Source organism: Bufo bufo, chromosome 3, assembly GCF_905171765.1.
Source record: "Bufo bufo chromosome 3, aBufBuf1.1, whole genome shotgun sequence".
Lineage (NCBI taxonomy): Eukaryota > Metazoa > Chordata > Amphibia > Anura > Bufonidae > Bufo > Bufo bufo.
Window position 1 is genome coordinate 126,219,284 of NC_053391.1, and position 26,601 is coordinate 126,245,884.

Consider the following 26,601-nt stretch of genomic DNA (forward strand, 5'->3'; position numbering starts at 1 on the left):
ATTTTTGCAAAGCCCTTTAGGAAAGGAAAGCTGCCTGATTTACTAATGTATCTGAGCCCAAAAATCTGTCTAAAAACCCTAGATGTACCAAATTGCGCCACATTTTAGCCACAGATACCTTAGTAAATCTGGGCCAGAGTGTGAATGTACCCTAAGTAAAACAAAATTTCCCCCTACAGAGTGGAGGCGCAAGAGTGTAATTGTCTTTTTAATTGGAGTGGCCTGTGCTGGATTTACTAACGAGCGCCTATTACTGAGAACCTGTTGCACTGGGTGATTGTGAAGCTGGTATTTGTTTGAGGTAGTAGATGGGGAACTAGTGACTTCATGAGGGGGAGGACCTGGTGTTGAAATGCTGAGATCCTGCATTTGGTCTCTTTTCTGAGAGTGCAGGCAACAAGGGACAGGTAAGGTTTTCTGGTCGTCTGGTTTCTAATCTACCTTCACTGATGATCAGTATTGTCCATAGTGAGATATCACTAATCATTCCGGAGCAGCGATCAGATTGTGTATGACCTTCTGTTCTTCTCCTCCTGTAGGATGGATAAAGTGGTGTTCTGCCTCCTGGTCCTGGCTGGTATATGCTGTTCATCAGCTGTAAGTCGACTTCTCTTTCATTACTTGTAGTGCCATGCTTAAGCTGCTTTCAGGTAGACGATGATTCCGTCTGGGTTTAGAGCAGGCAGGACCCTGACCCATTCAGCTGGGTATATTCCCTGGAGAGATGTTCTCCCTTTTGTCTGATCTTCCTGCAAGACTTGCCTATCCTAGTGAAGGGGACAGCATACGGATTCCATCCATGTGTGGTCCGTTTACGTACTTGTCCCGGTGTTACTGACCAGAGTACGGACGAGTGTCCTATTTCTCTTCTGTAAGAGGCTTTAATGCGTCCTTCAGAATGTGTTTTGCATCTGCCTCAAAACCTCCTCCGAAATACTCTGTGTTAGGGCTCATGCCAGCTGTGCCCGTATTGCGGCTCGCAAACAGAGGGTCCACAATATATGGGCACCGGCCATGTGCACACTCGCTGATATCAACCCATTCGCTTGAATGGCTCCGCAATCCGGAAAATATGCAGTGGAAGGCCGCAGAAGCACTATGGTGCGCTTCCGTGGAATTTCGGTCCGTGCCTCCACACTGCAAAATGAAATAGAATGTGCTTTTTTTTTTTTTGGGTGCGAACGGATTGACGGCCCATTCAAGTTGAATGGGTCTGCATCCGTCAGCGCAGGCCACACAGACAGTGCCAGTGCATTTGTGGTCCCCATCCCTAAACACCATGAGATGGATGTGGTGACGTTTTAGTCTTAAAATGTATTACTAAAGAAAAAATTAGTACAGCATTTTAAAATTTGTTATTGGCTAACATGTAAATAAAATATATATATATATATATATATATATATATATATATATATATATATAATTTTTATTTTTTGCAATGCAATTGAGAACTTTTTTTTTTTTTTTAAAGGAAAATTTTATGAAAAGCCTTTTATAAAATGGTATAATTAACTGATAGGAATAATTTGACTCGTGCGAGATATGGTTATTTGTTGCAGAAATTGTCAAAAAAAAAAAAACTTCATTTGTTGAGATACACTTGGATTTCAGTTGGATGGGATAGTTGCAGACATTTCTGAAACAAATCTGCCACATGTGAATACTCCCTTATGTTGTATTTTTTTTCATCCCCCATTGAGCAACATTCATGGGGGAAAATTTAGTGTTTTTGCTTGTATAGTGTTTTAATAGCTAACTAATGGCACAAGGGCATGTATGTGATTGCACAGGAGTTGATTTGGTTAATGATAGTAGGAGGCCAAATTTTGCCCACGCTTCTGAGTATCGCTTTACGTTCTCTGCCCTTACCCAATAGACCTCATGCTAAATGCAAATATTTGCACATTGAATGTCAAAACTGAATTGCCGGGGAAGTTAGAAATGGATACATATGGCTATTGCTCAATTGATTCTTACAGGGAACCTGTCACCAGGAAGATGTAGTGCAGTCTGCAGGCAGCATGTTCTAGAGCAGGAGGAGCTGAGCACAATGATATACGTTTATGAGAAGAGAAGAGTAAAACTTTTTTATTTTCTCCATTAAAATCTCTGCTCTTTCTGAGCTCAGTAGCCATGTTGGCGGTGCAATCATTGACCGCCTTAGGCCTCATGCACACAAACGTGTGACGGCCGGGCCCGTGCTGCGGTCCGCAAATGCACAGGCACCGACCGTGGGGCCGCTGCTTGCGGATTGCGGACCCATTCACTTGAATGAGGTCCGCAATCCGCATCTGACTGTCTGCACCGCAAAAAAGTAGTGCGTGCACTACTTTTTTGCGGTGCGGAGGCACGGACAGAAAACCCACGGAAGCACGCCGTAGTGCTTCCAATTCGTGCCTCCGCACCGCATCTCCCTGACTGTGGCCGTGTGCATGAGCCCTTAGTTGTATAAGCCTGTATACATGTAGCATGCCCCTGAGGAGCTGGTGCAGAGGATGGGAGTGGTAGTGGCCCCGATGAGGTGTTGTCGCGGTGTACTCCTTCAGGCTGTTGGTTTGAATAATTAATAATCCGTTTTTTCCAATGCATTTTTTCATTGTGATCAAAATCCTGATCAGGATTCAAATGTAATCCGTTTTTCCGGATCCGGCGGGCAGTTCCGGTGTCGGAATTGAACGCCGGATTAAAACCACGCTAGTGTGAAAGTAGCCTTAGTCGGATCTTCAGATTCTTTTAACCTGTAGACTCATTGGATTCTTAGACTCCCTCCTGTACAGTGTGTGACTCAGAGCTGCTTGCCTGAGCTCTGATTGGTTGCAGGCCGGGGTGGGCGGGGAGGGGCTGGCTTCCACTCTAGGATCAGATTACACTCCTCCCTCCCTGCTGCCAGCGTCTCTGCTCTGCTATCTGACTGAGCTGTTTCACACGGATCGGCTCAGTCAGAGGAATCGACTCCTCCGGTTCAGTGAACTTAATCCATTCAAAAGAACTATTCGTTCATGAACCGGACATCACTAGAGTAAACCTTTCCAGGATATATTGTTTCACATGCGGGCGTCAGGGAGCCGCTATCTAATAGCGCGAGACTCCCTGAACGTCCGGGAGACTTGAGATCCCTGAATATGGGTCCATGGTCAGTGGACCAGGGTCCCAAACAATCTCTTGGGGTCCAAGAGCGAAGCTCAAAGTGGTCTCTGTAGGTCAAGGAAAGCCACCAAGAAACCAGTTTTGCCTATAAACAGAATGGTGCTTCCCTGTTTGAGTACCAGTGCATCCCACTTCCTCTAAGTGTCTGACATCATTATGCAGCATTGTGCCCAACATACCGCGTCATACATGAAGTCAGGATGTCTCGTGGCACGCCTGCCCACTTCAGGTGCCAGAAACCAATCCGGCAAGGAGCAGGTGTATCCAGGAGATGGAAACAGTGGTGCAGAATGAAAGCACTGCACCTTGTGCGCAGTATGATATTCAATAGGGCTTTTTGGCATGCAATGAAAATAAGCTTCCAGTGGGTGTAAACATAAAAAGCAGAGCATACTGTGTTACATTAGATGGTGAATAACAAATATAAATTTTAAAGAAAGGGGAGAGGATAAATCATGAAGGGGAGGAGATAGGGGATGTGCAGCAATAAATTCATGACAATGTAGAGCGGCAATGTATGAAGATCAACTCATAGAGGCCCCTGTATGCGTAAGGATAGAGATAAATGGCTGGATGATGGCAAAGACCACCATAAATTGCCTGACCCTAGCCACAAGAGGGAGCCCACTCCCACAGGAGGGGAGGAGGTGGTTAGCCCTGTTCCTGCCAACCATACCTCGTCAGCAGAAATACTTGGCGTAAATATAATACAGCATAAAACATTTCCAGATAGCCCCAGGTCTGGGGTACTGCATACACAGCTGCGGACCGTATAAGGAACCATTCATTTCAATGGGTCCGCAAAAAAAAAACGGAAGTTACTCCGTGTGCTTTCCATTTTCGTATGTTCGTATTTCTGTTCCGCAAAAAAATAGAACATGTCCTAATATTGTCTGCATTACAGACAAGGATAGGACTGTTCTATTAGGGGCCAGCTGCTCCGTTCCGCAAAACACTCAATGCACATGGACGTCATCCGTATTTTTTGCGGACCGCAAAATACATACGTCGTATGCATGAGCCCTTACATGGTGAATCCTGGACAAATCTTCTGGCACTTGTGGTTAAAAACGGCAAATCTTTATTTCAAGTGCATAAAAACCTTGTCGTGCAATACAAAAAAACATAAAAAAAGCTATGCGTTTCCGATGAAACACTTCATCTTTCCTCATGGCCACAGTGAATCTGTGGAGCTCCGGTGCCTACTTCTGGCGCCAGAGCTACTGAAGAACTGCTTTAGATGATTATGCAGCATACCCCAAACATCTGTTGGAAGATTTATTCAATTGCTTTGAATGTCGTGGTCAAATTAAATCCTTGCTTTTGCAGATTTTCATTATATAGGTTAGTTGCAGTTACATTTAGTTTGTGTGTGTGTGTGTGTGTGTGTGTGTTTTTTGTTTTTTGTTTTCTTCATTCACAGTGAATGAAATTTCCTTTCCATTAGGTCTAAATGTAGCCATAAAAAAAAGGGCTGGGATGTGACCATGCAACGGGCGCCTCCGCCCTAGGGCCCTCTATAGCGCGACCCAGGTGTAGGAATGGAGTGGTATAGTGCGGCCTAAAATGTCCCTCTGTGTGTCACGGTGCTCCTACCTGGATACTGCTGGGCCCCAGGCTTTGGCTCCGAAGCAATAAATAGGGGGAATAATTGAGGGATAAAAGAATAACTTGAGTCCAGACCTTGTATGTAGTTGAACAGCAGCTTTACTTTGCATAAACGTTCTCCAAAATGGTTTACAGGCTTTGTCTTGATTCCAGCAGGCTTTAGCATTAAACTGGCAGGCTTCTTCAATAACTCTGCTTGCTTTCTGTCTCTGCGCTGTACTGATAAGCTGAATAGGTAACTTGGCTTCCTCTAAAAGCTGCACTTTCTCTCTGTAGTCTGGCTCTAAGTTATGCCAGGGAACTTTCCTCCTGGATTCTGAGGCTTTAAGCTTTGGCCTCATGGCCAGCAGAGCTTGAGGTGCTCTGGCTGGCGTGGTCACGTCCAGCAGAGACTTTCCCCTGCACACCTGTCCCCTAGCAGGGGGTATACTAGACTAACTAGAAATTCTGCCCCACCCTTCCTGCAGGAAGTCGGACACTGCCCACTTTTCTCTGGGGTGGGTGGGGGGGGGGGGGGAGAATGGAAAGTTCCATCCTATCTAAGTATAGCTGTAAGCTGTGTACCGGGGTGGGTTCCCCAGAATACAGCGAAGTCACAGACAAGGAAAGCGACACTGACACCAGCTTAATATGCAAGAACAGAAAACTTTACCTAAACGACAAGTAATAACCTAAGCATCACCAAAGCAATACAAACATGCATAGAAACGCTATATCCTGGACCCACAGTAAATGTCTCTGCCCAATGGACAGGCCTAGCCGATGGCGGACACAGCAGAGCCTGCAAGTCGTGCTGTGCCGCTACAGAGGACACCCCTAGCCGGTGGCAAACGCAGCAGAGCCTGCAAGTCAATAACTGCGCTGCAATCCAGTACAGTACAGCCTAGCAAAAACGATATAAATCCTAACTGACTAACTAATGCTAGGCCTAGGCTAGTCTTTGTAACTTCAGGCGCCACACAATATATTGCAATCAGTAACCAGGTGTACTGACCTGTGTCCGTTCTGGGCCCGAGGATGCAGCCTACCAGAGATGGCCACTAACTTCTCAGCAACCGTGCGGCCTTGCTTGATAGTGAGGCCTTCTGTCAACACACTGGACTGGTCTTCCTGGGACAACCTCTCTTTCAAAAGAGCTGGCTACAGAAAGGATATTACAGCTACTCTCCTTCTGAGTGTCCATTAACTGCTGGATATCTGCAAGCCAGGATGGAATCGGATTCAGTCCCTCACAGCACAATCCTTCCACCATGCCAGATCAACACACTTCCTTGTTCACTCACAGGCAGCAGCATGAGTCATCATCTGTTTTGCATATTTAAATCTCAGTGTGCTGCTGTAGCTGCAAAACAGTGGCCTCTAGTGCCCGGAATGCCAAATGACAGTTTAAGTAAAGACATTATGCAGAAATAGCTGTTTCACAATCTCACATAGCTCTGCCGTGTTTGCTGCCACCTGCTGGTGTACCAGGCACATTACATATGAACAGTTACATAACATTAGAAATGCACAGTGTATAGGACCTGGAATAAATGCATAAAGGTTAGACCAATAAAGACAGTAGCAAGGTGCAGAAGTGGTAACACCACTCTGGGGTGTTACAACCGTTTGCCATGAACAGCATTGACAATTTTTGTTAGGGCAGGTTTTATGAATTGACAGAACAGAGAGCAGAGCAGTCAATGACAGCACATCTTCCATTTCCTAACCAGTGTTGAATATATGTTGCCATAGGCAACTGCTTTTGCATCTGCAATAAACTAGTACGATACAGCGTAGCTTGGCAGTGAAATTGCTGCATTTCTGTGAATGGCACCATGACTTCAGTGTTTCACTATGATTTAAGTGACCGTGCAACTATTGCAAAAAATTTTGTAAAGTGCAATGAGCCGGACCGTGGGTGCAGTTACATGGACGCCAATTATGCAGTGGGTCAGGATATGAGTATAATAGTCTTGTTTTTGTTCGTGACACCAATTGCAGCGTGCGCAGGGTACTAATACAGGGCCCTTTAAGGTGTTGCAACTCGCGTACCAGGTTAGGAATGCCAGAGTGGTATAATGTCTCTGTATGGTAGTGGGTATAGTGTCAACGGTGTCTCCTACCTTGGTACGGCTGGACTCCTGGATCCTGGCTCACTTGCAATAAATGAGTGTGTTGCTAGTAGGAGTAATTGAGGAACTTGGTAGTAATGAATGAGATCCAGACTTGGAATATAATTCAACTTGTAAATTATAGTAATAGGCGAGCACACTACATTTGGCATATGGATAAAATTTAATTAAATCACTCAATAGTAATACACGTGTATATGCAGGTAAAATAGAACAATGATAAATACTAAAAACTATTAAAATAAATAGATGACCATATGTAGGGTATAAGCCTCAAAGCTATATAGTCCAGCAAAAGTTCAAAATGTAGTTCCCAATACGTGCAATGTTGGTATGCAATAGGTGGTATTAATTATGATCCCTTAGGGAAAAGTCCATAGATGTATATATGGATTTGTATCCAATAGATTGCTGTGCAAATATTGGAGGACTCAGTTATTCCCGGAGTAGCTTAGGAGATCCGCTTTATGAATAAAGTATTCCAATCGACATCAAAAGTTCAAGCCTTCATATATTTGTAGCTTGTAATAACAGCTTAGACGTTCTTACCTTCCTCTGTATCGAGGATCCAAGACGCTGGTGTTTGTTAGCGTCTTCCTCCTTGCCTCTCTAGCCGGCTTACCCGAAATATCGCGGGAGTTTGAGCGAGACTTGCAACTTAGTCCGTGCTTGTAGCTCTTCCGGCTTGGTGCAGAGGAAGGAATCTACATTTCGTTTGGAGTGAGCCACCATCTTTGATTTTTACATAATTCAACTTGTCTTTACTGGAGGCAGCATTAATCCACACGAGATACAGCAATAGTCTTAGGTCCCAGCAGGTATTGGCAATGTATGGCAGGAATCTGTCTTCTGCTTCTATCATATGCCTGGAGAATATGGCAGGAATTACTATCTTCTGCTCTGTCTTCTCCTGTGTATGGGACTGACTAGCTGAGGAGGAATTTGGCTTCTCCTGGTCTCTGGACGTTACTCACAGTTAGCTCACAGGGTATGGTTCTTCCTGGAGTTCTGGAGGTGGCTGCTTTCTTGTCACCAGCTGAGGCTGAAAGGCTCAGACTGGGAATGGTGATCTTTGGTCTCAGCCGAGACACGATCCTGGCTTGGGATCCCTAGAACTGGGAGCTCCTACCAGCACAGCCTTCCTCTAGCCGGGGTGGCTGGCACACTAACTAACTTCCTTCCCCACCCATGAGGCAGGATGTGGGCGAGCCCACTCTGCTCAAAGAGGGGGGGGAGCTAAACTGGAATATACTATTCCAGTCTAGAAATGCTAAACAGTTACTAAGGCCCTTCTAAACATTGCTGCCACCTGCTGGTGTACATGGAAATTACCGCAAATACATGTACAAGGCTTAGAAAATGCACATTTGTGAGAATGTGATGTTAATTTACACAGGATGACAATGCAAATACACTTAACAGGTTGTAGAGGGGTGAAAGAGTTTCGTAACATAACTCTGGGATGTTACATAAGGGTCATTAGCGACTGTTTTTATGACTTGCAGAAAAGGCTATGGAGCCTAAATGTTTATATTGTTAGAGGTAGCTGAGCTGCGGTACACCAGCAGCAGAAACTAAACCGTAGATGGAGCTTTCCATCCACTGTATAGTCTCCTGCAGCTGCCAAAAACAGGCGGTCGGTGGGGGAGTCGGAACCCCATGGATCTGATATTGATGACTTAGGCTACATGCACACGACCGTTGTGTGTTATGTGGTCCGCAAAACACTGATGGCGTCCGTGTGCGTTCCGCAATTTGCGGAACGGCACGGACAGCCTTTAATATAACTGCCTATTCTTGTCCGCAAAGCGCGGACAAGAATAGGACATTTTTTATTTTTTGCTGACCACGGAACGGAGCAACGGATGCGGACAGCACAAGGAGTGCTGTCCGCATCTTTTGCAGCCCGATTGAAGTGAATTGGTCTGCATCCAAGCTGCCAAAACAACGGCCTTGTGCGTGAGGCCTTATCCTGGGGTTTAATAAAGTACATAGACATCTCTTTTTTTTCCTGGGGCCAATTTCCATATCCCATAGGATATTGTATGTACCTATAATTCATACATTGAAGTAGGGCCTTAACAGGGTTGAGTATAGACATAGGTACGGGGACAGGGTACCTCCACCACTAGGGGGTATCCCTGGGCACAGGTCTTAGTTCTCCAGGGGCGTCTAGGGAAAGGTAATCTTTTCTCGTCCATTATCTCCCCCCCCGTCTCCATGTCTCCATATAGCCACACCAGATACCTATGTGAGTATTTATCTCTCCCTGCGAGCATCTCTCAATATTTTCTCTATGGTGGGAGTTTTCTTAAAGTATCTGTCTTTAAGTATTGGTTATCACTTGAGCAGTTTCTTGCTCCGTTACCCCCTAATATTATTAATAAAGGTATTATTTTAATAAGCACGTTATTTCCTCTCTACTTACTTAGGCCTTATCCTGAGGATAGTCCTGGAAAACCCCAATAGTCTAAAGTTGGTTATATGATCACTGAAGATCATTAGGCCTCATGCACACAACCATATGTGTTTTACGGTCCGAAAACACATACCCGCCATGTGCATGCATTATTTTTCTTTTTTAAATAACTTTTGTAGAAATGTCCTATCCTTGTCCACAAAATAGACAACGATAGGACATCTTTTTGCAGCCCTATAGAAATGAATGGGTCCGCATCCGATCCCCACAAAATGAGGCCTAAAAGAAACAAAACTATTGTAAGAAATCTGAATTATTGATAAGATTGCAATTTAGCTAACTTGATTGATTCTACTTGTCTACACAGGAAGTGAATGTCGAAGATTTTTTTACAGATGCAACAGAAACGACGTCTTTTCATACAACTCCTCGTACAGAAGCATCGCACCCGACTTTTGTAGAGTCCACCTCAGACACTCTATCAGATATCTATCCTGATCACACAGAATTCTTCACAACTACAACATCAACGGCAGCACCAGAAGAAGCATCTGTACCTGATCCTTCAGCAGTGTTTCAGGATGATGAACACTCGCATGAAGAAGAGGAAGAAGTAGCATCCTCATCATCTGAAAATGTTTGTGATGGGGAGCTGTCACATGCAGACATGCAAACATTTGAACAAGCAATGAATGCATTTAGCAAGGACCTTCTGAAACAGGTTGAGCTGGAATCTGAAAGCCCAAATGTTGTGGTATCCCCTTTTAGCATTGGTCTTGGTCTCCTACAGTTGACATTAGGTAATGACTTCATTCCTATTCAGATCAAATGTTTGAGGACTTGCATGAGCAAAGCATATTTGAATGGAGTTTCAGTTGTATTGGGTCATCCTAAGCAAACATAATCCTTAATCCATATTTTTATGTCCAGAAATTATGGCATTTTACCTTTTTGAAGCTAGTTTAAATCCTAATATTTCTTTATTACTTTGGTATTAATCATTTCTATTTTATATTTAGGTGCTGAGAATGAAACAGAAAAGGAGATCCTGGAGACACTCCATGTGGAGTCATTACAATGTCTTCACGAGAAGTTGCAGAAAGTGACAAAGCGACTGGTGGCAAGTTCTTTAAGTGTAGCTACTCGCATGTACGTCAAGAAAGGTGTGTCTGTTAGATGGAGAAACGTTTATTTATGTGTTTTTATTTATTAATTAAAAAATAATAATAATTTGTTAACTTTTTCTGCCATAAATACATTTCTGTAATGTGCAAGTTGGCAGCTAATGGTCTTGTACATGTCAACGTATGACCAGCATCATTTTGGACCCCTCTATCTTCAAACTATAATGTCTTCACAGCATGAATCTAATGTTAAACAGTAATGACATACATTTGTGAGGGTCCATAGGGTGATGGCTAGAGATATTTTGAAATTTGTTTGCGCTTCGTTTGGTGGTAAAAGCAGAATTGCATTATGGATTCCGTTACCACGGACCATAATGCAATTCTATGACGGAATGCATAACGGAATGCCTTTAGAGGCATTCCGTTATTCATTCCGTCATAATAGAAGTCTATGGCCTGCATAACAGATCCATCCCGTTTCCGTTATGCAGGGGAGTCTTCTCCTGCATAACGGAAACGGGATGGGTTCGTTATGCAGGCCATAGACTTCTATTATGACTGCCTTTTAAAGGCATTAAGTTATGCATTCCGTCATAGAATTGCTTTATGGTCCGTGGGAACGGAATCCATAACGCAATTCTGCTTTTACCACCAAACTAAGCGCAAACAAATTTCATAACATGAAATTCGCTCTTCCCTAGTGATGGCACACAGTGCAGTTCTGACATGCACTCAGGATGCAGTTTTCAATCTAGCCAGTTTAGCAGCCTCTTTTAAACCCTGGTGTTCTGCATAGTGAAAATAATAAAATTTATGCTTGCTACAATAAAAAAAACTGCATCCTGAAGGCTTTTTTTTTTTTTTTTTTTTTCTTCAGTGTCTTACCACTGACATTTTATACATGGTGTTTTTCCCTGTAGAGAGGGTACAGATGCATCTCAATAAGTTAGAATATCATCAAAAACTTACTTTATTTCAGTAATTCAAAAAAAAAACTTGTATAAAGCCATTACATACGGTGGTCTATTTATTTTGGGGCTCATACACATGACCGTATGTATTTTGCGGTCCACAGAAAATACTAATGATGTCCATGTGCATTCCATATTTTGCAGAACGGAACAGCTGGCCTCTAATAGAACAGTACTATCCTTGTCCGTAATGCGGACAATAATAGGACATGTTCTATTTTATTTTTTTCGTATTGTAAATACAGATATACGGAAACAGAATGCGCACGGAGTAACTTCCATCATGTGTGTGTGTGTTTGTTGTTTTTTTTTTTTTGTTTTTTTTTTTGTAGACCCATTGAAATGAATAGTTCCGTATACAGTCCTTTAAAAAAAAAAAAGGAATGGACACAGAAAGAATACGTTCGTGTGCTTGAGCCCTTAGTGTTTGATTAGTGTTGAGCGAACCGGAACTGCAGAGTTCGGGTCCGTACCGGACTTTGCGAGTTCGGGTACCTGGACTCGAACCTGAACTTTGCAGCAAAAGTTTGACTTCGGTGTTCGGGCATTTAATAAAGCTTGTTGAAAGGCTGCAGGGCAGCCAATTAGCAAGCTTTTAAGCTGTGGGCACTTAGAAGCCATCACACCCATACCTAGTAATGGCATGGCTGTGATTGGCCGGTGCATCATGTGACCCAGCCTCTATAAAAGCTGGATCACATGTAGCACCGCCCATCAGTAGTGCAGGGACAGGAAAAAGTCAGCTGAAGTGAGGGAGAGGATTAGGAATCTCATCTGGCTATTTTATTCTGTGGGTGACCTACAGTGATCTTTGTGTGGGTGCAATGCACCATCTTTGTACCCCTGACACAAAAATATAATAGTTAATCCGTCTGTTAGTTTGGTGGGTGACATATACCCATTTTTGGTGTGAGGTACACCTGCACTGCATCCGTGACAGGGAAATTAATAGTTATTCCGTCTGTTAGATTGGTGGGTGACATGTAGCACACCAAAAATGGCTATATGTCACCCACCAATCAAACAGGTTAATTATATTAATTTCCCTGTCTGTTAGATCGGTGGGTGACATATAGCCATTTTTGGTGTGAAGTACACCTGCACTGCATACGTGACAGGAAAATTTTATATAGCTAACCTCAAAGAATGAGGAGAGCATCAAATAAGGGACGTGGTCATGGTGCTGCTGGTGTTGGTGGAGCTCCTGTTGCAGGGAGAGGACGTGGTTGATCTGTGCCAGCTACACGCCCAAATTAAAGTCCTTCCTCAGGTGCACATAGGCGACAGAACGTTCAGCGTTATTTTGTAGGCCCGAATACCGGTGTACGAATGGTGGGGCCAGAACAAGTAGAGCCAGTAGTACAGGGTAGGCCATTTATATGGATACACCTTAATAAAATGGGAATGGTTGGTGATATTAACTTCCTGTTTGTGGCACATTAGTATATGTGAGAGGGGAAACTTTTCAAGATGGGTGGTGACCATGGCGGCCATTTTGAAGTCTGCCATTTTGAATCCAACTTTTGTTTTTTCAATAGGAAGAGGGTCATTTGACACATCAAACTTATTGGGAATTTCACAAGAAAAACAATGGTGTGCTTGATTTTTAACGTAACTTTTATTCTTTCATGAGTTATTTACAAGTTTCTGACCACTTACAAAATGTGTTCAATGTGCTGCCCATTGTGTTGGATTGTCAATGCAACCCTCTTCTCCCACTCTTCACACACTGATAGCAACACCGCAGGAGAAATGCTAGCACAGGCTTCCAGTATCCGTAGTTTCAGGTGCTGCACATCTCGTATCTTCACAGCATAGAGGATTGCCTTCAGATGATACGAGATGTGCAGCACCTGAAACTACGGATACTGGAAGCCTGTGCTAGCATTTCTCCTGCGGTGTTGCTATTAGTGTGTGAAGAGTGGGAGAAAAGGGTTGCATTGACAATCCAACACAATGGGCAGCACATTGAACACATTTTGTAAGTGGTCAGAAACTTGTAAATAACTCATGAAAGAATAAAGTTACGTTACAACCAAGCACACTATTGTTTTTCTTGTGAAATTCCCAATAAGTTTGATGTGTCACATGACCCTCTTCCTATTGAAAAAACAAAAGTTGGATTCAAAATGGCCGACTTTAAAATGGCCGCCATGGTCACCACCCATCTTGAAAAGTTTCCCCCCTCACATATTAACTTTTTGTTTGTGGCACATTAGTATATCACCAACCATTCCCATTTTATTAAGGTGCATCCATATAAATGGCCCACCCTGTAGATTAAGTGGCTGGAAGTGCCTCCAGTTCCTTCACATTGTCTCCCACCTGGTCCCCTGCTGAAAGCGCAGAGTTGGCACCTGCAGCCCATGGGCATCTGTCTTTCACCTCACCCCTTTGCAAATCAGGTAAGCAGTCTGAGCCCCAAGTCATGCAGCAGTCTCTTATGCTTTTTGATGACTCTGCTGGCAGAGTTTCCATGGGCCATCCACCTAGCCCTGACCCAGAAGTGGAAGAGATTGAGTGCACTGATGCCCAACCACTTATGTTTCAGGATGTGGACATGGGAGGACCCCTGCAGCACATCTCTGACGAAACACAGGTGCCAACTGCTGCGACTTTCTACAGTGTGCAGAACGGCAAGGAGGGCAGAGGTGAGGAGTGGGTGGAGAAAGATGGAATCAAGGTCATGCGAGTGACGTGTGCAGTTCAGAGGAAGAGGTGGTGGTCACACAGCGCCAGTGCACAGCAAAAGAGGAAGCAGGGTGCAAAAGCAGAGTGGCCGTCCCCTAGCCAGTACGCCTGCTACTGCCCTCCGCAGCAAGGGACCGAGCACACCAAAGCCAGCTCCAAGGAGTTCCCTGGAGTTCTTCAGACAATGTGCTGATAACAAGACGCGAGTGGTTTGCATGCTGTGCAATCAGAGCCTGAAGCGAGACATAAATGTTTTAAACCTGAGCACCACCTGCATGACCAGGCATCTAAATGCAAAGCATGAGCTGCAGTGGAGTACACACCTCAAAAACCACAAGATTTCAGGCTCCTCCTGCTCACTCTTCTGCTGCAGTCTCGGCCTCTTCCTCCCCCTCTGGAGTGACAGTGGCACCTGCCACCCCGCAAACAGGATGTGGCATCAACCCCACCACCTCTGCCACCATCACCAAGCATCTCCACACTGTCCCATGGAAGCGTTCAGCTGTCCATCCCCGAACACTGGAGAGAAAGAGGAAGTACCCCCCCCCCCCCCCTACCCTACTCAGCGATCCCTAGCCCTGAATGCCAACATTTCAAAATTCCTGGCCTTTGAAATGCTGTCATTCCGTCTGGAGATGGAGACTTTTAAAAACCTTATGGCAGTGGCTGTCCCACAGTACGTGGTTCCCAGCTGCCACTACATTTCCAGGTGAGCCATCCCTGCCCTGCACAACCAAGTGGCGGACAAAATCAGGTGTCACTGCACAACACCATCTGTTGCAAGGTCCACAAACCACAGATACGTGGACCAGTAAGCACAGGCAGGGACGTTATAGCTCCCTAACTGCACACTGGGTAAATGCAGTGGAGGCTGGGACTGAGGTGGATAGCAGTTTGGCGCTTGTCCTTCCGCCACCGAGGATTGCAGGACATTTCTCGTTGCCTCCTTCTCCTACTCCACTTCCTCCTTATCCGGTCAGCGTAACGCCTTCACCACCAATTTCAGCACAGCCAGGGGTAAACGACAGCAGGCTGTTTTGAAACTCGTCTGTTTGGGGGGAAAAACCCACACCGCGGAGGAGCTGTGGATGGGCATGGAACAGACCGATGAGTGGTTGGTGCCACTGAGCCTCAAGGCCGGCCTGGTGGTGTGCGATAATGGGTGAAATCTCGTAGCCGCTCTGGGCCTAGCTGGTTTGACGCACATCCCTTGCCTGGCGCAGGTGCTGAATTTGGTGCAGAGGTTCCTGAAAAATTACCCTGATATGTCAAAGATGCTGCAGAAAGTGCAGGCTGTCTGTGCGCTCTTTCGGCGCTCTCAACCTGCTGCTGCTCGCCTGTTTGCACTGCAGCGTAACTTCGGCCTTCCCGCTCACCATCTCATATGCGACGTACCGACTCCGCCTTGCACGTGTTGGAGAGACTGTGTGAGTAGCAGCAGGCGATAGTGGAGTTTCAGCTGCAGCACGCACGGGTGGGTCGCTCTGTGGAACAGCACCACTTCACCACCAATGAGTGGGCCTCCACGCGGGACGTGTGTGCCGTGTTGCGCTGTTTGAAGTACTCCACCAACATGGCCAGTGCCGATGATGCTGTCCTCAGCGTTACTATCCCACTTCTATGTCTCCTGGAAAAAAACGATTTGGGCGATGATGGAAGAGGATGTGGCACATGAGGCAGGAGTAAGAGGGATCATTTCCACGGTTATCAGGCCAGTCATTCAAAAGTGGCTGAGGGTGGGTTCCTGTACCAACAGAGGCCAGGTACACAACTGTCCAGCCAGGACACAGTTCTGGAGGATGAGGAACCGTGTTTGCAGCAGGGTGACACCCAAAGCAGCTCATGGACATCACTGGATCGTGGCTGGTGGGATACAGAGGACACAGACGATACACCTCCCACAGAGGACAGCTTGTCGTTGCCTCCGGGCAGCCTGGCACACATGAGCAACTAAATGCTGCAGTGCTTGAGCAACGACCGCCAAGTTGCCCACATTCTAACCAGTGCTGATTACTGGGTGGCCACCCTGCTGGATCCCCGCTACAAGGACAACGTGACGTCCTTAATTCCGTCACTGGAGCGTGATCGGAAGATGCTCGGGTACAATCACATGCTGGTAGACGCGCAGCTGATGGCATTCCCACCTTCTTTCTGCTCCTCCTCTGCCTTGTGCTTCCACTGAGCCCCCGCTCAGTGGAAGCACAAGGCAGAGGAGGAGCAGAAAGAAGTTACCAACGCAGCTGGGGCACCGCCAGCACCTCAGAAGGGAGGGTTAGCATGGCCAAAATGTGGAAAAGCTTTGTTGGCACACCACAACAACCAGCACCACCAGCTGATATAGAACGTCTTAGCAGGAGGCAGCATTTCAGCAACATGGTGGAGCAGTATGTGTGCACACGTCTACTCGTACTGACTGATGGGTCTGCCCCATTCAACTTCTGGGTCTCCAAATTGGGCACATGGCCTGAACTTGCCCTTTTAAGCCTTGGAGGTGCTTGGAGGTCCAATGTATTGTCCGAACTTGTATTTAGCACGGCAGGGGGCGTTATCACCGACAAGCGCATTGGCCTGTCCACAGTAAACATGGACAAGCTCGCGTTCATTAAAATTAACCAGGCATGGATCCCACAGGACTTGTCCATACCTTGTGCTGAATAGACAAGTATACCGGCCGCACTCAGCCATTGTTATACTCCAGTGCACTTTCTCTTTCCATTCTCTTTTCCATTTCCCAATGTATAAAAAATAAAGGGGGGGGGGGGGGGAGTCTTGGCTATCTCCTGCTTCTACCTACACCGCCTCCTCAACCTCCTACTCCACTTTGACCTCCGCCTCCTAGTTCAAGATTATTATAAAAATAAAAAATTTATATTTTAAGTAATTTCCCTATCTACATTTGTTTGCAGGGCAATTGTCCTGCTCTTACCCCCATTTTGCTTCCTTTTGCAGCCCTCTAGCCCTTACTATTACAGCCATTTTAGTGCACCAAAGTTTGTGTCCCCATTGAGTTCAATGGGGTTTGAGTTCGGGTCCCGAACCCGTAGTTTTGACCTGAAGTTTGGCCGAACCCGAACATCCACGGGTCCGCTCATCCCTATTTATGATTTATGACTTGCATAAAACCCAAAAGTCAGTATCTCAGAAAATTTTAATATTGTAAAGTTCAATATTGTAAACTCATGGTTTCAAACTCTAATCAACACAAAACACCTGCAAAAGTTTCCGAAGCCTTTAAATGATCCGTCTGTCTGCATCAGTAGACTACGCAATCGTGGGTAAGACTGCTGACTGCAGTTGCCCAGAAGATGTTACATGCAAAAGGAGCCCCTACCAATTAAGTGCCTATACTGTACATACTTTTCAGTAGGCCAACATTTCTGTATTTAAAAATAATTTTTTGAATTGGTCTAGTATAATCAAATTTTCTGAGATTGGGTTTTCATTACCTGTAAGCCATACATATCAACATTAAAAGAAATACACTTGAAATGGATCACTGTGTGTAATGACTGAGTTTCACTTTCTGAACTTTTTGAGATGCACCTGTAACTGTAAAAAGCCAACTATTGAACAAAAACCCCAGTAGCAAATGTTCTGCATTTCATATTTCACATAGACATTCAGCTAGCATCTGCTGGTAGTTTTACAACAAAAAAGTGACAAACACAAAAATGTTGTTGAAAAACATAAATAAATAAATATGAAAGCACCCCAATGCCCTTCTCACCCAAGGGGCTCAACTCTTCCCATAACTGGGTTATCCAATCTGCCACTTATGCAGCAACAGTAGCTGCATATAGGCGCTCATTCCCCAACATTCACAGGAATTTAATTAACATATGTGTTTGAGAACAACAAACCACGCACATTTTGTCCTTGGTCAGACTTGAACCCAGGACCCCTGAACTGCCTTGCAATAATGCTAACCTGGAGCCACCTTGTTGGCTATCGACCCTACAGCGATAAATTCCCAGGGGGCCACCCAAGCCCTCCTCATGGCCACCAGCCAGGTACATAAAGATCTGATGTTCTCTGCATTAATTAATGTAGAAGCACCAGGTACATATGCATATGGCCAGCATGATACAGTTTCATACTGTTTCGGGCAGCAGTATTTTGTGCTGCACTGTGGTATTTGGGTCTGCATGATGGGATTGCTGTCCCTGCCTACTTGTGTTGCCCCACCATCTGTCAATCTGAACCCACCTACAAAATGGGGTCACTTTTTTTAGGCTTTTTCCAATGCCACTTCAAGTTCCCAATCAGCCCCTGCCTTTCTGCTTCTACTTACATCTTTGCTGCACAAGTGAATATTTTTTTTCAGTGCTACATTTTGTGATTTTGTTTTTTCCTTTTAGGTTTTCATATTAAAAGAAAATTCCTAAAGAGATCTGAGCAGTTATATGGAACTAAACCTGTAAACTTCAAGCAGAATATGCGGCAGACTCTGGTGGCTATAAACAAGTGGGTTAGTGATGCTACTAGAGGGAAAATACCACACTTTCTTTCCGAACTCCAATCAAATGTTGTCTTAATACTCCTCAATGCAATACACTTCAAAGGTAACGTGCTTTACTTATTATCTTACCCCTTTATATACAATTTGTAGTGTCCCTGTACTGCAGAGATATAGAAATCGGCAACGTTTCGACCTATCCAGTCTTTAGAGTCTTTTAGGTGAGCTTGATGAAGACCGGATAGGTCGAAACGTTGCTGTATTCGGTGGAAATAAACTTGAGAAGATAATGAATCATTGGTGTGCCGCGGTTGATATACTATAACCTGTACTAAAGAGTCCGTGACGTGCTATAGGAACCAACATCAACAAGATATGGTAGAATGGAAAAGTTGGCCTACAAAAAATTGTAGGGGAAATTAACACATCACTATTTGTTTTCTAGTTTACATCACCACTGTTTTAATATAATTGTTTATGAAAGTGGCCATAATTTTGTAATGTTACTTTTATTGCTCCTATCTTTCTTTTTTGGGCTGTCCATGCAGCTCTCATTTGCTGTGATGTCATGTCTGTAGCGTGTCACAACAGTGATGGGGAGTCTGTGTCTAACTAGCTGAGCGGGAGGACCTATACACTAGCTGGGTGTGGTTAGGGGTTAGGGGTTGTGGGTTTGGTTGGTCAAAGCAACAGCGAAAACGGGTCAAGAGTCCAAAAAACCCAAGAAAACTTGGTGTTCATTTCCTGTCTGCTGTCATGAAAGTCACATTCCATTATCTCCTAATTGGTTTGGGGAATTTTCCTGTTTTGAAAACTTGGGGTTGGGGTTCGTTAACCTCTCCATTTCTCTATTGCAAACATATCCTCCTGGCATAGTAGGTAGAATTGGTCAAACCATGCAAGTATACAGTATGTGTACAAGGTCATATGTACCAAAGTCAGCAAGCTGCCCAGTTAGAATCCAGATTCAGTAGCCAAAGTTGAAAGTATCTGACTCACATTTACTAATCTGAGAGAACCCAGATTTTTTTGACCAACTGCACCAATATTTGGTACAAACTGACGACACATGATGCTTTTTTAGCTCAGTTTGGCACACCCAGTTTACTTTTAGAAAAATCCACTTGGCTTATGTTGCCAAGGGGAGTGGCAAAGGGAGCATAACCAAAGATTCCGCATTTTGTAAAAAATTAACTTGTGGCATATGCACAAAACTGTCTTTGGCCTGGGAAACGCGTTCTTTGTGTTGGCCTCGTTTCCTGGGCTGACCGTGGCTCCTCTGATCTGAACTGACTGTATCATAAATTTACTATCTGACGGCGGGGCTATTGCAGTGTATTCACGTCATCCTGGGAGTGCACTGCAATAGTCACGCGATCAGATACAAATTGGCTGTATCATAAACTACTATGATAGGAGGTTCGGTTCAGGAAAGCCATGGTTGATTACGGTCGCGTGCGTGAACCCTTAAAGTACACCAACAAATAGTTGGTGTAAACAAAAAAGGATTTGGTGTCTGTCTAAATGACACCCTCTACAGGATTAGTAAACTGTCCTCGTGTATACTTATGAATGGGGAGAATACTTAAAATTTGTCCCAAAGCCATGAAGCAAAGTTCTGTAACTTAACAGTTTTTATGTGAAGCTGTGTTAAAGAGGACCTTTCACCACTCCTGACATGTGTGTTTTAATAGCTTCATGCATTCCCCATGTAATAACAATTCTGGAGCATCTAATCTTATGACTGTTGTGCCATTCCTTTACTATTTCAACTAGATAGCAATTCATAGTTATGTCATGAGAAGTGAATGGTCCTCTTTAAAAGTGGAATTGCTCTGAGTACTGTCCATGCCCCAACTTTATAATACAGTAACAGTTAATTCAATCCCTGGGTACTCTTACATGTACGCTTTTCCATAGATCCTGTTTTAGAAGAGACCTAGTCAGTGCCACCAGCAGGTGGCAGCATCATGCATTGTGGGGAAGGAGGGTTGTGGTTTACCCTTTAGGGAGGCTGTGGCAGTCACAGTATATGGCTGTATTGTGGCATGCTACCACCATACAGATGGCAAATTATATATGTCACTTTCGTTCTCTAGGGCACACTTCTTCGTCAGTTTGTACTTTTCATGTGGTGACTTTGATCGGTTTCATGTTTTGAGCAGGATTGTGGAAAAACAGATTTGACCCAACTAAGACTGTGCAAGATGTGTTTAATATAAATGACGAGGAATCTGTGATGGTGGATATGATGCAATCAGGGAAGTATCCACTCAGTTTTTTTCTACATGAAAAGCTAGAAAGTCAAGTAAGTTTCTTTATATTATGAAATATTTATTTTTCTTATTTTACCAAATGTACATTACCTACATAATAATTTCCGACTCCTTGTACTGCAGTCAAAAAGTAAAAAAAAATAGGGTTTTGTGAGTTTTTGGGCTTACTATTTGGCCAAATATTTGAATTATTAATTTATTTATTTTTTTCTTACAGGGTATCTTTCAGCAGATTTATACCTATGACACCGGCTGACCTGTTACATGTGCACTTGGCAGCTGAAGACATCTGTGTTGGTCCCACGTTCATATGTGCCGATTATTGCTGAGAAAAATTAAGTTTTAATATATGCAAATGAGCCTCTAGGAGCAATGGGGGCGTGGTTGTTACACCTAGAGGCTCTGCTCTCTATACATCTGCTGCGCCCTCTACACTTTAACAGGGCCAGGCAGGCAGTATCACATTTTCACTACCTGGTCCTGTCAATTAAAGTGCAGAGGGTGCGGCAGTTGCAGAGAGAGCTGAGCCTCTAGGTGTAATAGCAACTCCCCCATTGCTCCTAGGACTCATTTGCATATACTAAAACTTGCATTTTCTCAGCAATGTGAGCACATATGATCATGGGACCAACACAGAAGCCTTCAGCTGCCAACTGCACATGTAACAGGTCAGCCAGTGTCATAGGTACAAATCTAATGATGGATATCTACGCATCATGTCCCTTTTATTCTGTTCCTAGGCTGTTGTCTTTGTTTCCTATACAACTCACTTACATTGAGTATCAAATACACACCCTTCAGTCCTTCATATACCCAATGAGTAACCTACAACCCTCGCAGATACTTGTATATAATAAAATAAATTTGAGGTTAGGGTACTTTCACACTTGCGGCAGGACTGATCCGACATGCGCCGTCGCTCCATCCCCATTGACTATAATGGGGGCAGAGCTCCGGCGCAGCACGGCGAAAGCCGCCGGACTAAAAAGTCGGACATGCAGGACTTTTTAGTCCGGCGGCTTTCGCCGTGCTGTGCCAGAGCTCCGCCCCCGTCCCCATTATAGTCAATGGGGACGGAGCAACGCCACAGCACGGCAAAATTGCGGCAGGACGGATCCGACATGGTGAACAGAATGTCGGATCCGTCCTGCCGCAAGTGTGAAAGTACCCTAACAAAGCAATATATATTACATGAAGATACAACTACAACAAATTACACAAAGGACACCACCATACACAGCAGCCTCCTTTTTCTGCCTTCCCTGGATACCGGCCAACTGTGGCCAGTAATGTGTATGTGTACATACATGTAGAACGTGTATCCACATCCCCACAATATACCGTCTCCTGGATCTACACGTCTAATCCACTCCATCTAGTACATATAGATATGCAATGGCCAGGATACGGGGGTGCGCTGACGCCAATTTAATGCAGTGGCAGGGTCAGGTGGATAATAGTCTGTATTTGTCGTGACGCCAATTGCAGGGTACTATCCCAGGGCCTTTCCAAGGTGTTATAACGCACGTCCCAGATTAGGAATGCCAGAGTGGTGTAATGGCCTATGTCTCTGTAGGATAGGGATAATTGTGTCAACGGTGTCTCCTACCTGGTTACGGCTGGTCTCCTGGCTCACTTGCAATAAATTTTAGTGTAGTGATAGTAGGATTAATAGGGGAATTTTGCAGAATTAACGATATTCAGAACTTTAGATGAAGTTCAAACGTTTCTTTACTGAAGATAACTTTCATCCAAGCAGTATACAGCTTTGGTCTCTGGTCCCAGCAGGTTTTAGCAATGATTGGCAGGAATGAGTGCTTCTGCTTTAAATCTGGAGCTTGCAGGATAAGTCGTCTGCTTGGTAGCTCTGTAACTGTGGCAGGAATTAAGCTCCTGCACTTTTCTGTAACTTCTGCTGTATGGGGACAGACTAGCGGAGGAGGAATGGCTTCTCCTAGGTCTCTGGACCTATTTCTCAGATGGTTTCTCAGGGGATTCTTTCTTCCTGGAACTCTGGAGATGGTCTGTCTGTAGTTTTTTGCTTCTTCATTCAGCTGAGGCTGACGTTGTTCAGGCTGGGTATATAATCAAGTTTCAGCTGAGACAAGATCCTTGCTGTCTTCCCTATGCAGGGGAACTCCTCACACACACCTACTCCTAGCAGGGGGAAGGCTACACTAACTCGAACTTCCTTCTCCACCCATGCTGCAGGATGTGGCAACAGCCCACTTTGCTCACAGAGGGGGAGATAAGCTGGAATAATCCATTCCAGCTTAGATGCACTAAACTGAGACTAGTACCTTGCCAAAGTGTTGCTGCCACCTGCTGGTGAACCTGGAAAAATACAAGAACAATGAAATTTAACATGGTTTTAGATGCACATTTGTGAAGACATAATATAAATTATATCAGATGACAATATACAGGCTCTTAACAGATAGTAGCAGGGTGGAGGAGTGTAGTAACACAACTCTGGGGTGTTACAGATACTTATGCTACAAACCCATAAACGGGTGCAGGCAATAGAATACAAAGACCCACTTGTAAATGGAACTACAGGTTGCAAATATATGTGCAGTACCCCGGGGCAGGGGGTATCTGCAAATGGCTTGTCGATTAAATGCTATGTTAATATATTTTTAATTATTGTAGTGCCTAGTATACTCCCAGCATAGGTCTTTTTCTGGTAGTGACATAGCAACCTCCTGCAAAGTGCTGTGTGAGAGTTAACTAGGTGGTGGCTTGTTCCATGCATAGCTTGAGTGTTGTAGGAGAGGGAGATGGAAGAGTGGAGGACACATTGATGTGATCCCCCTCCTTGGGCCTCAGGATTCAGAGACTAAGGCTGGGTTCACACGAGCGGATGCCGTGCGTGACATCCGCTCCGTGAATGACAGCCAAAACCCGATGCAGACTGCAGAGGCACGGAGCACTGACATGACTGATAATGCTCCGTGCCTCTCTGTGACCTCTTTACTACGAAATCATAGTTGTCACTGTGATTTCGTAGTAAAGAGGTCACAGAGAGGCACGGAGCATTATCAGTCATGTTAATGCTCCGTGCCTCTGCAGTCTGCATCGGGTCTTGGCTGTCATTCACGGAGCGGATGTCACGCACGGCATCCGCTCGTGTGTGCCGTTGGATTATGGTTCTCTGAAGCTCGGGCCTAGCTCTAAAGGAGCTCATGCAACATAGATCTTCTCTTCCTCAGCTAAGAACACACACCATTGACTAGCAAGGGGGGAGACCCATGTCCATCTCCTGGCAACCTAAGGGGTTGAGTTAAGATGTTAACCCGGACATCCATACAATGCTGTTGGGTATACAAATTTAGCAAATCGGAACACTTAACAATTGAACATTAAAAAAATTATTCTTTTGCAATGACCCTATTCTGGGGTACTACATCTACTATATCCAATTATCAGGTATTTTTTATGTGATGATATCGCTGTCAGGCTGAGAATCATTCTCCTGTAACAGGTGGCATAAGAAAACTGGAGTAGGATTTCTAGATGAGTCTCTAGACAATGCAGGCAGCATGTTGTAGAGCAGGAGGAGCTGAGTAGATTGATTTATATAGTTATGTGGGAAAGATTCAGTAAAAACATCTGTTTCTGACTTTATACCTCTCTTTATAAATCTGTCTTTGACTTCCTCATTCACGTGGGAGGTGTTGACAGTGAGTGAGTGGCATTCTGTGTAAGTGTATACATAGCTGTCAGTCACTGATATATCACCTCCCCTATGAACAACTAATTCAGAAAAAGCTCAGATTGAAATGTATAAATTCTGTAGGATAATCTTCTCCTTTCTTCTCCAAGGTGGCCAGATTACCTTTTAAAGGAAACATGAGTTTTGTCATAGTCATGCCTCTTCAGATGAACTGGAATCTCTCAAGATTGCTGGATAACCTGAATAGAACTGAACTTTATAACCGATTCCATAAGGAAAAACCAACAATCCTAAGAGTTCCCAAACTAAATCTGGATTTTAAACTGCAACTTAATAATGTCCTATCCAAACTTGGTAAGTTTAAGCTTTTATATGATCCGTGGCATGGCTAAATAAGTGTATTTTTGAATATTTGTGTTTTTAGCTGAAATACTGCATGCTTTAGGGAAGGTGTTTTTTTTTTTTTTGTTTTTTTTCCACATAGGCTTCCAAAACACCTAGAAAAAAAATGGATGTTTAGAAGCTATGAACACCTTCAATGGCTCACTTTGGGCTAAAATAACTTTTTTCAATTGGTCTTTATTAAAAAATGTTTAATAGTTTTTGTTCTACAGACTTCACTTTCAGTGTCATTTCTTTCATTTTCACTATCATTTCTGTTTTACAATGAATCTGTCAGGGAGCTGTTCAGATGGCTTGATGTGTAGCCCTTATCTCTGATCTCCTAATAGCTCGTAAACAGTCATTATAGCTACCGTAAATAAATATAGTTTAAATGAATGTCTGAGCTGTCAGGAGTACAGAGATGAGGGCTATACATGGCCACCAGAACAGCCATATGGATTCAGTGTGAAACTGAAAGCAATACAAAAATGCTGCTGTCCAGTGTAATTTTCACCCTTTTTACTGTTTTTCACTCACTTAGGCCTCATTTACATTTGTTTTTAATTGACGTGTGCTGTCTGCATTTTCGTGGTCTGGGATACGGACCAAACATGCCTATGGGTCAGTGAAAAATCGTAGACAAAACGCAGATGGTATCCGTGTTTGGTCTGTTTTTTACTGACCACTGATAGTAGATGCTTTGGAAACTAACTTTCAGCTGAGCAGTGTCGGTGGAATATGGCTAAACATATGGAGGACAAAAAAAAAATGGATACACGGACCTTCACAGATCCTTCATGGACATCTTCACGGATGAAACATGGGCAAATTTTTTTCACGGACTTCAAATGGAGACGGAGATGTGTATGAGGCTTTATCTGGAGGACTTTTCACTTTGTGTGGGTGGGCAGCAGCATAGCACCTACTTCTCCCAGGGTGCAGTTGTAGCGTTTTGGTGAGACCATTCCAGTCATGGTATACTGTGAAGGAGTTCAAGGCTTTTATTTCTGAATGTCCTTTCATTGTGCTCTATTACAAATAATAATTTTTTTTATTTTTAGGACTTGAACAGTTGTTTACTCATCCAAATTTAAAAGGAATTTCAGATGATCCATTATTTGTATCCAGTGTTGAACATCAGTCCACGTTGCAGCTGAATGAGGAGGGAGTTGAGGCTGCTGCTGTTACAGCCTCCGTTATGTCACGCTCATTGTTCACGTTTAGCATTAACCGCCCATTCTTGTATTTCTTGTTTGATGATATCACAGGCCTGCCTATTTTCTTGGGGTATGTTCGCAATCCTAAACCGGGGTCTCAAAAAAAGACAAAAGATCAATCAATTAACCTGGATTCTAGGCGCTTTACCAAGGGTTCCATACCCAAGTAAGATGTGTTGACCTAAAGAAGAGGTAGCTCCTGAGTCCTTAGTGGGGCCATTTGGTATAACTTATGGAAAGACTAAGTCTGAATTGACCATGTGTCTTTTTTTGGCTCGCATATATCTTGCATACTTTCCCACATGCGCTTGAAAGCCATACAACTTTAAAAATATGGGACTTGATAAATCAGTCAACCTTTTTATAGATAAATATTCTATTTTTTGAAATATTAGTCTCCATCCGTGTTGTAAGGTCTGGGACACGACATCTCTTTGGGAATACCAATATTTATCCTTTATATGTGACCAACTTGTTTGTTACCTGATGAATAAATCTGTTGAAATACTGTG

The 26,601-nt window shown here is 44.1% G+C and overlaps 1 protein-coding gene across 1 annotated transcript; it reads left to right on the forward strand.

The window, feature by feature from the left end:
* Nucleotides 1–278: 278 nt before the first annotated feature.
* SERPINF2 (serpin family F member 2) lies at nt 279–26,601 on the forward strand. Its single transcript, XM_040423558.1, has 8 exons — nt 279–407; nt 540–597; nt 9,659–10,091; nt 10,311–10,454; nt 18,439–18,642; nt 20,702–20,844; nt 24,638–24,842; nt 25,934–26,601. Exons 2-8 carry the CDS (start codon nt 541–543, stop codon nt 26,257–26,259), a joined length of 1,512 nt encoding a protein of 503 aa, XP_040279492.1. The 5' UTR covers nt 279–407; nt 540; the 3' UTR covers nt 26,260–26,601.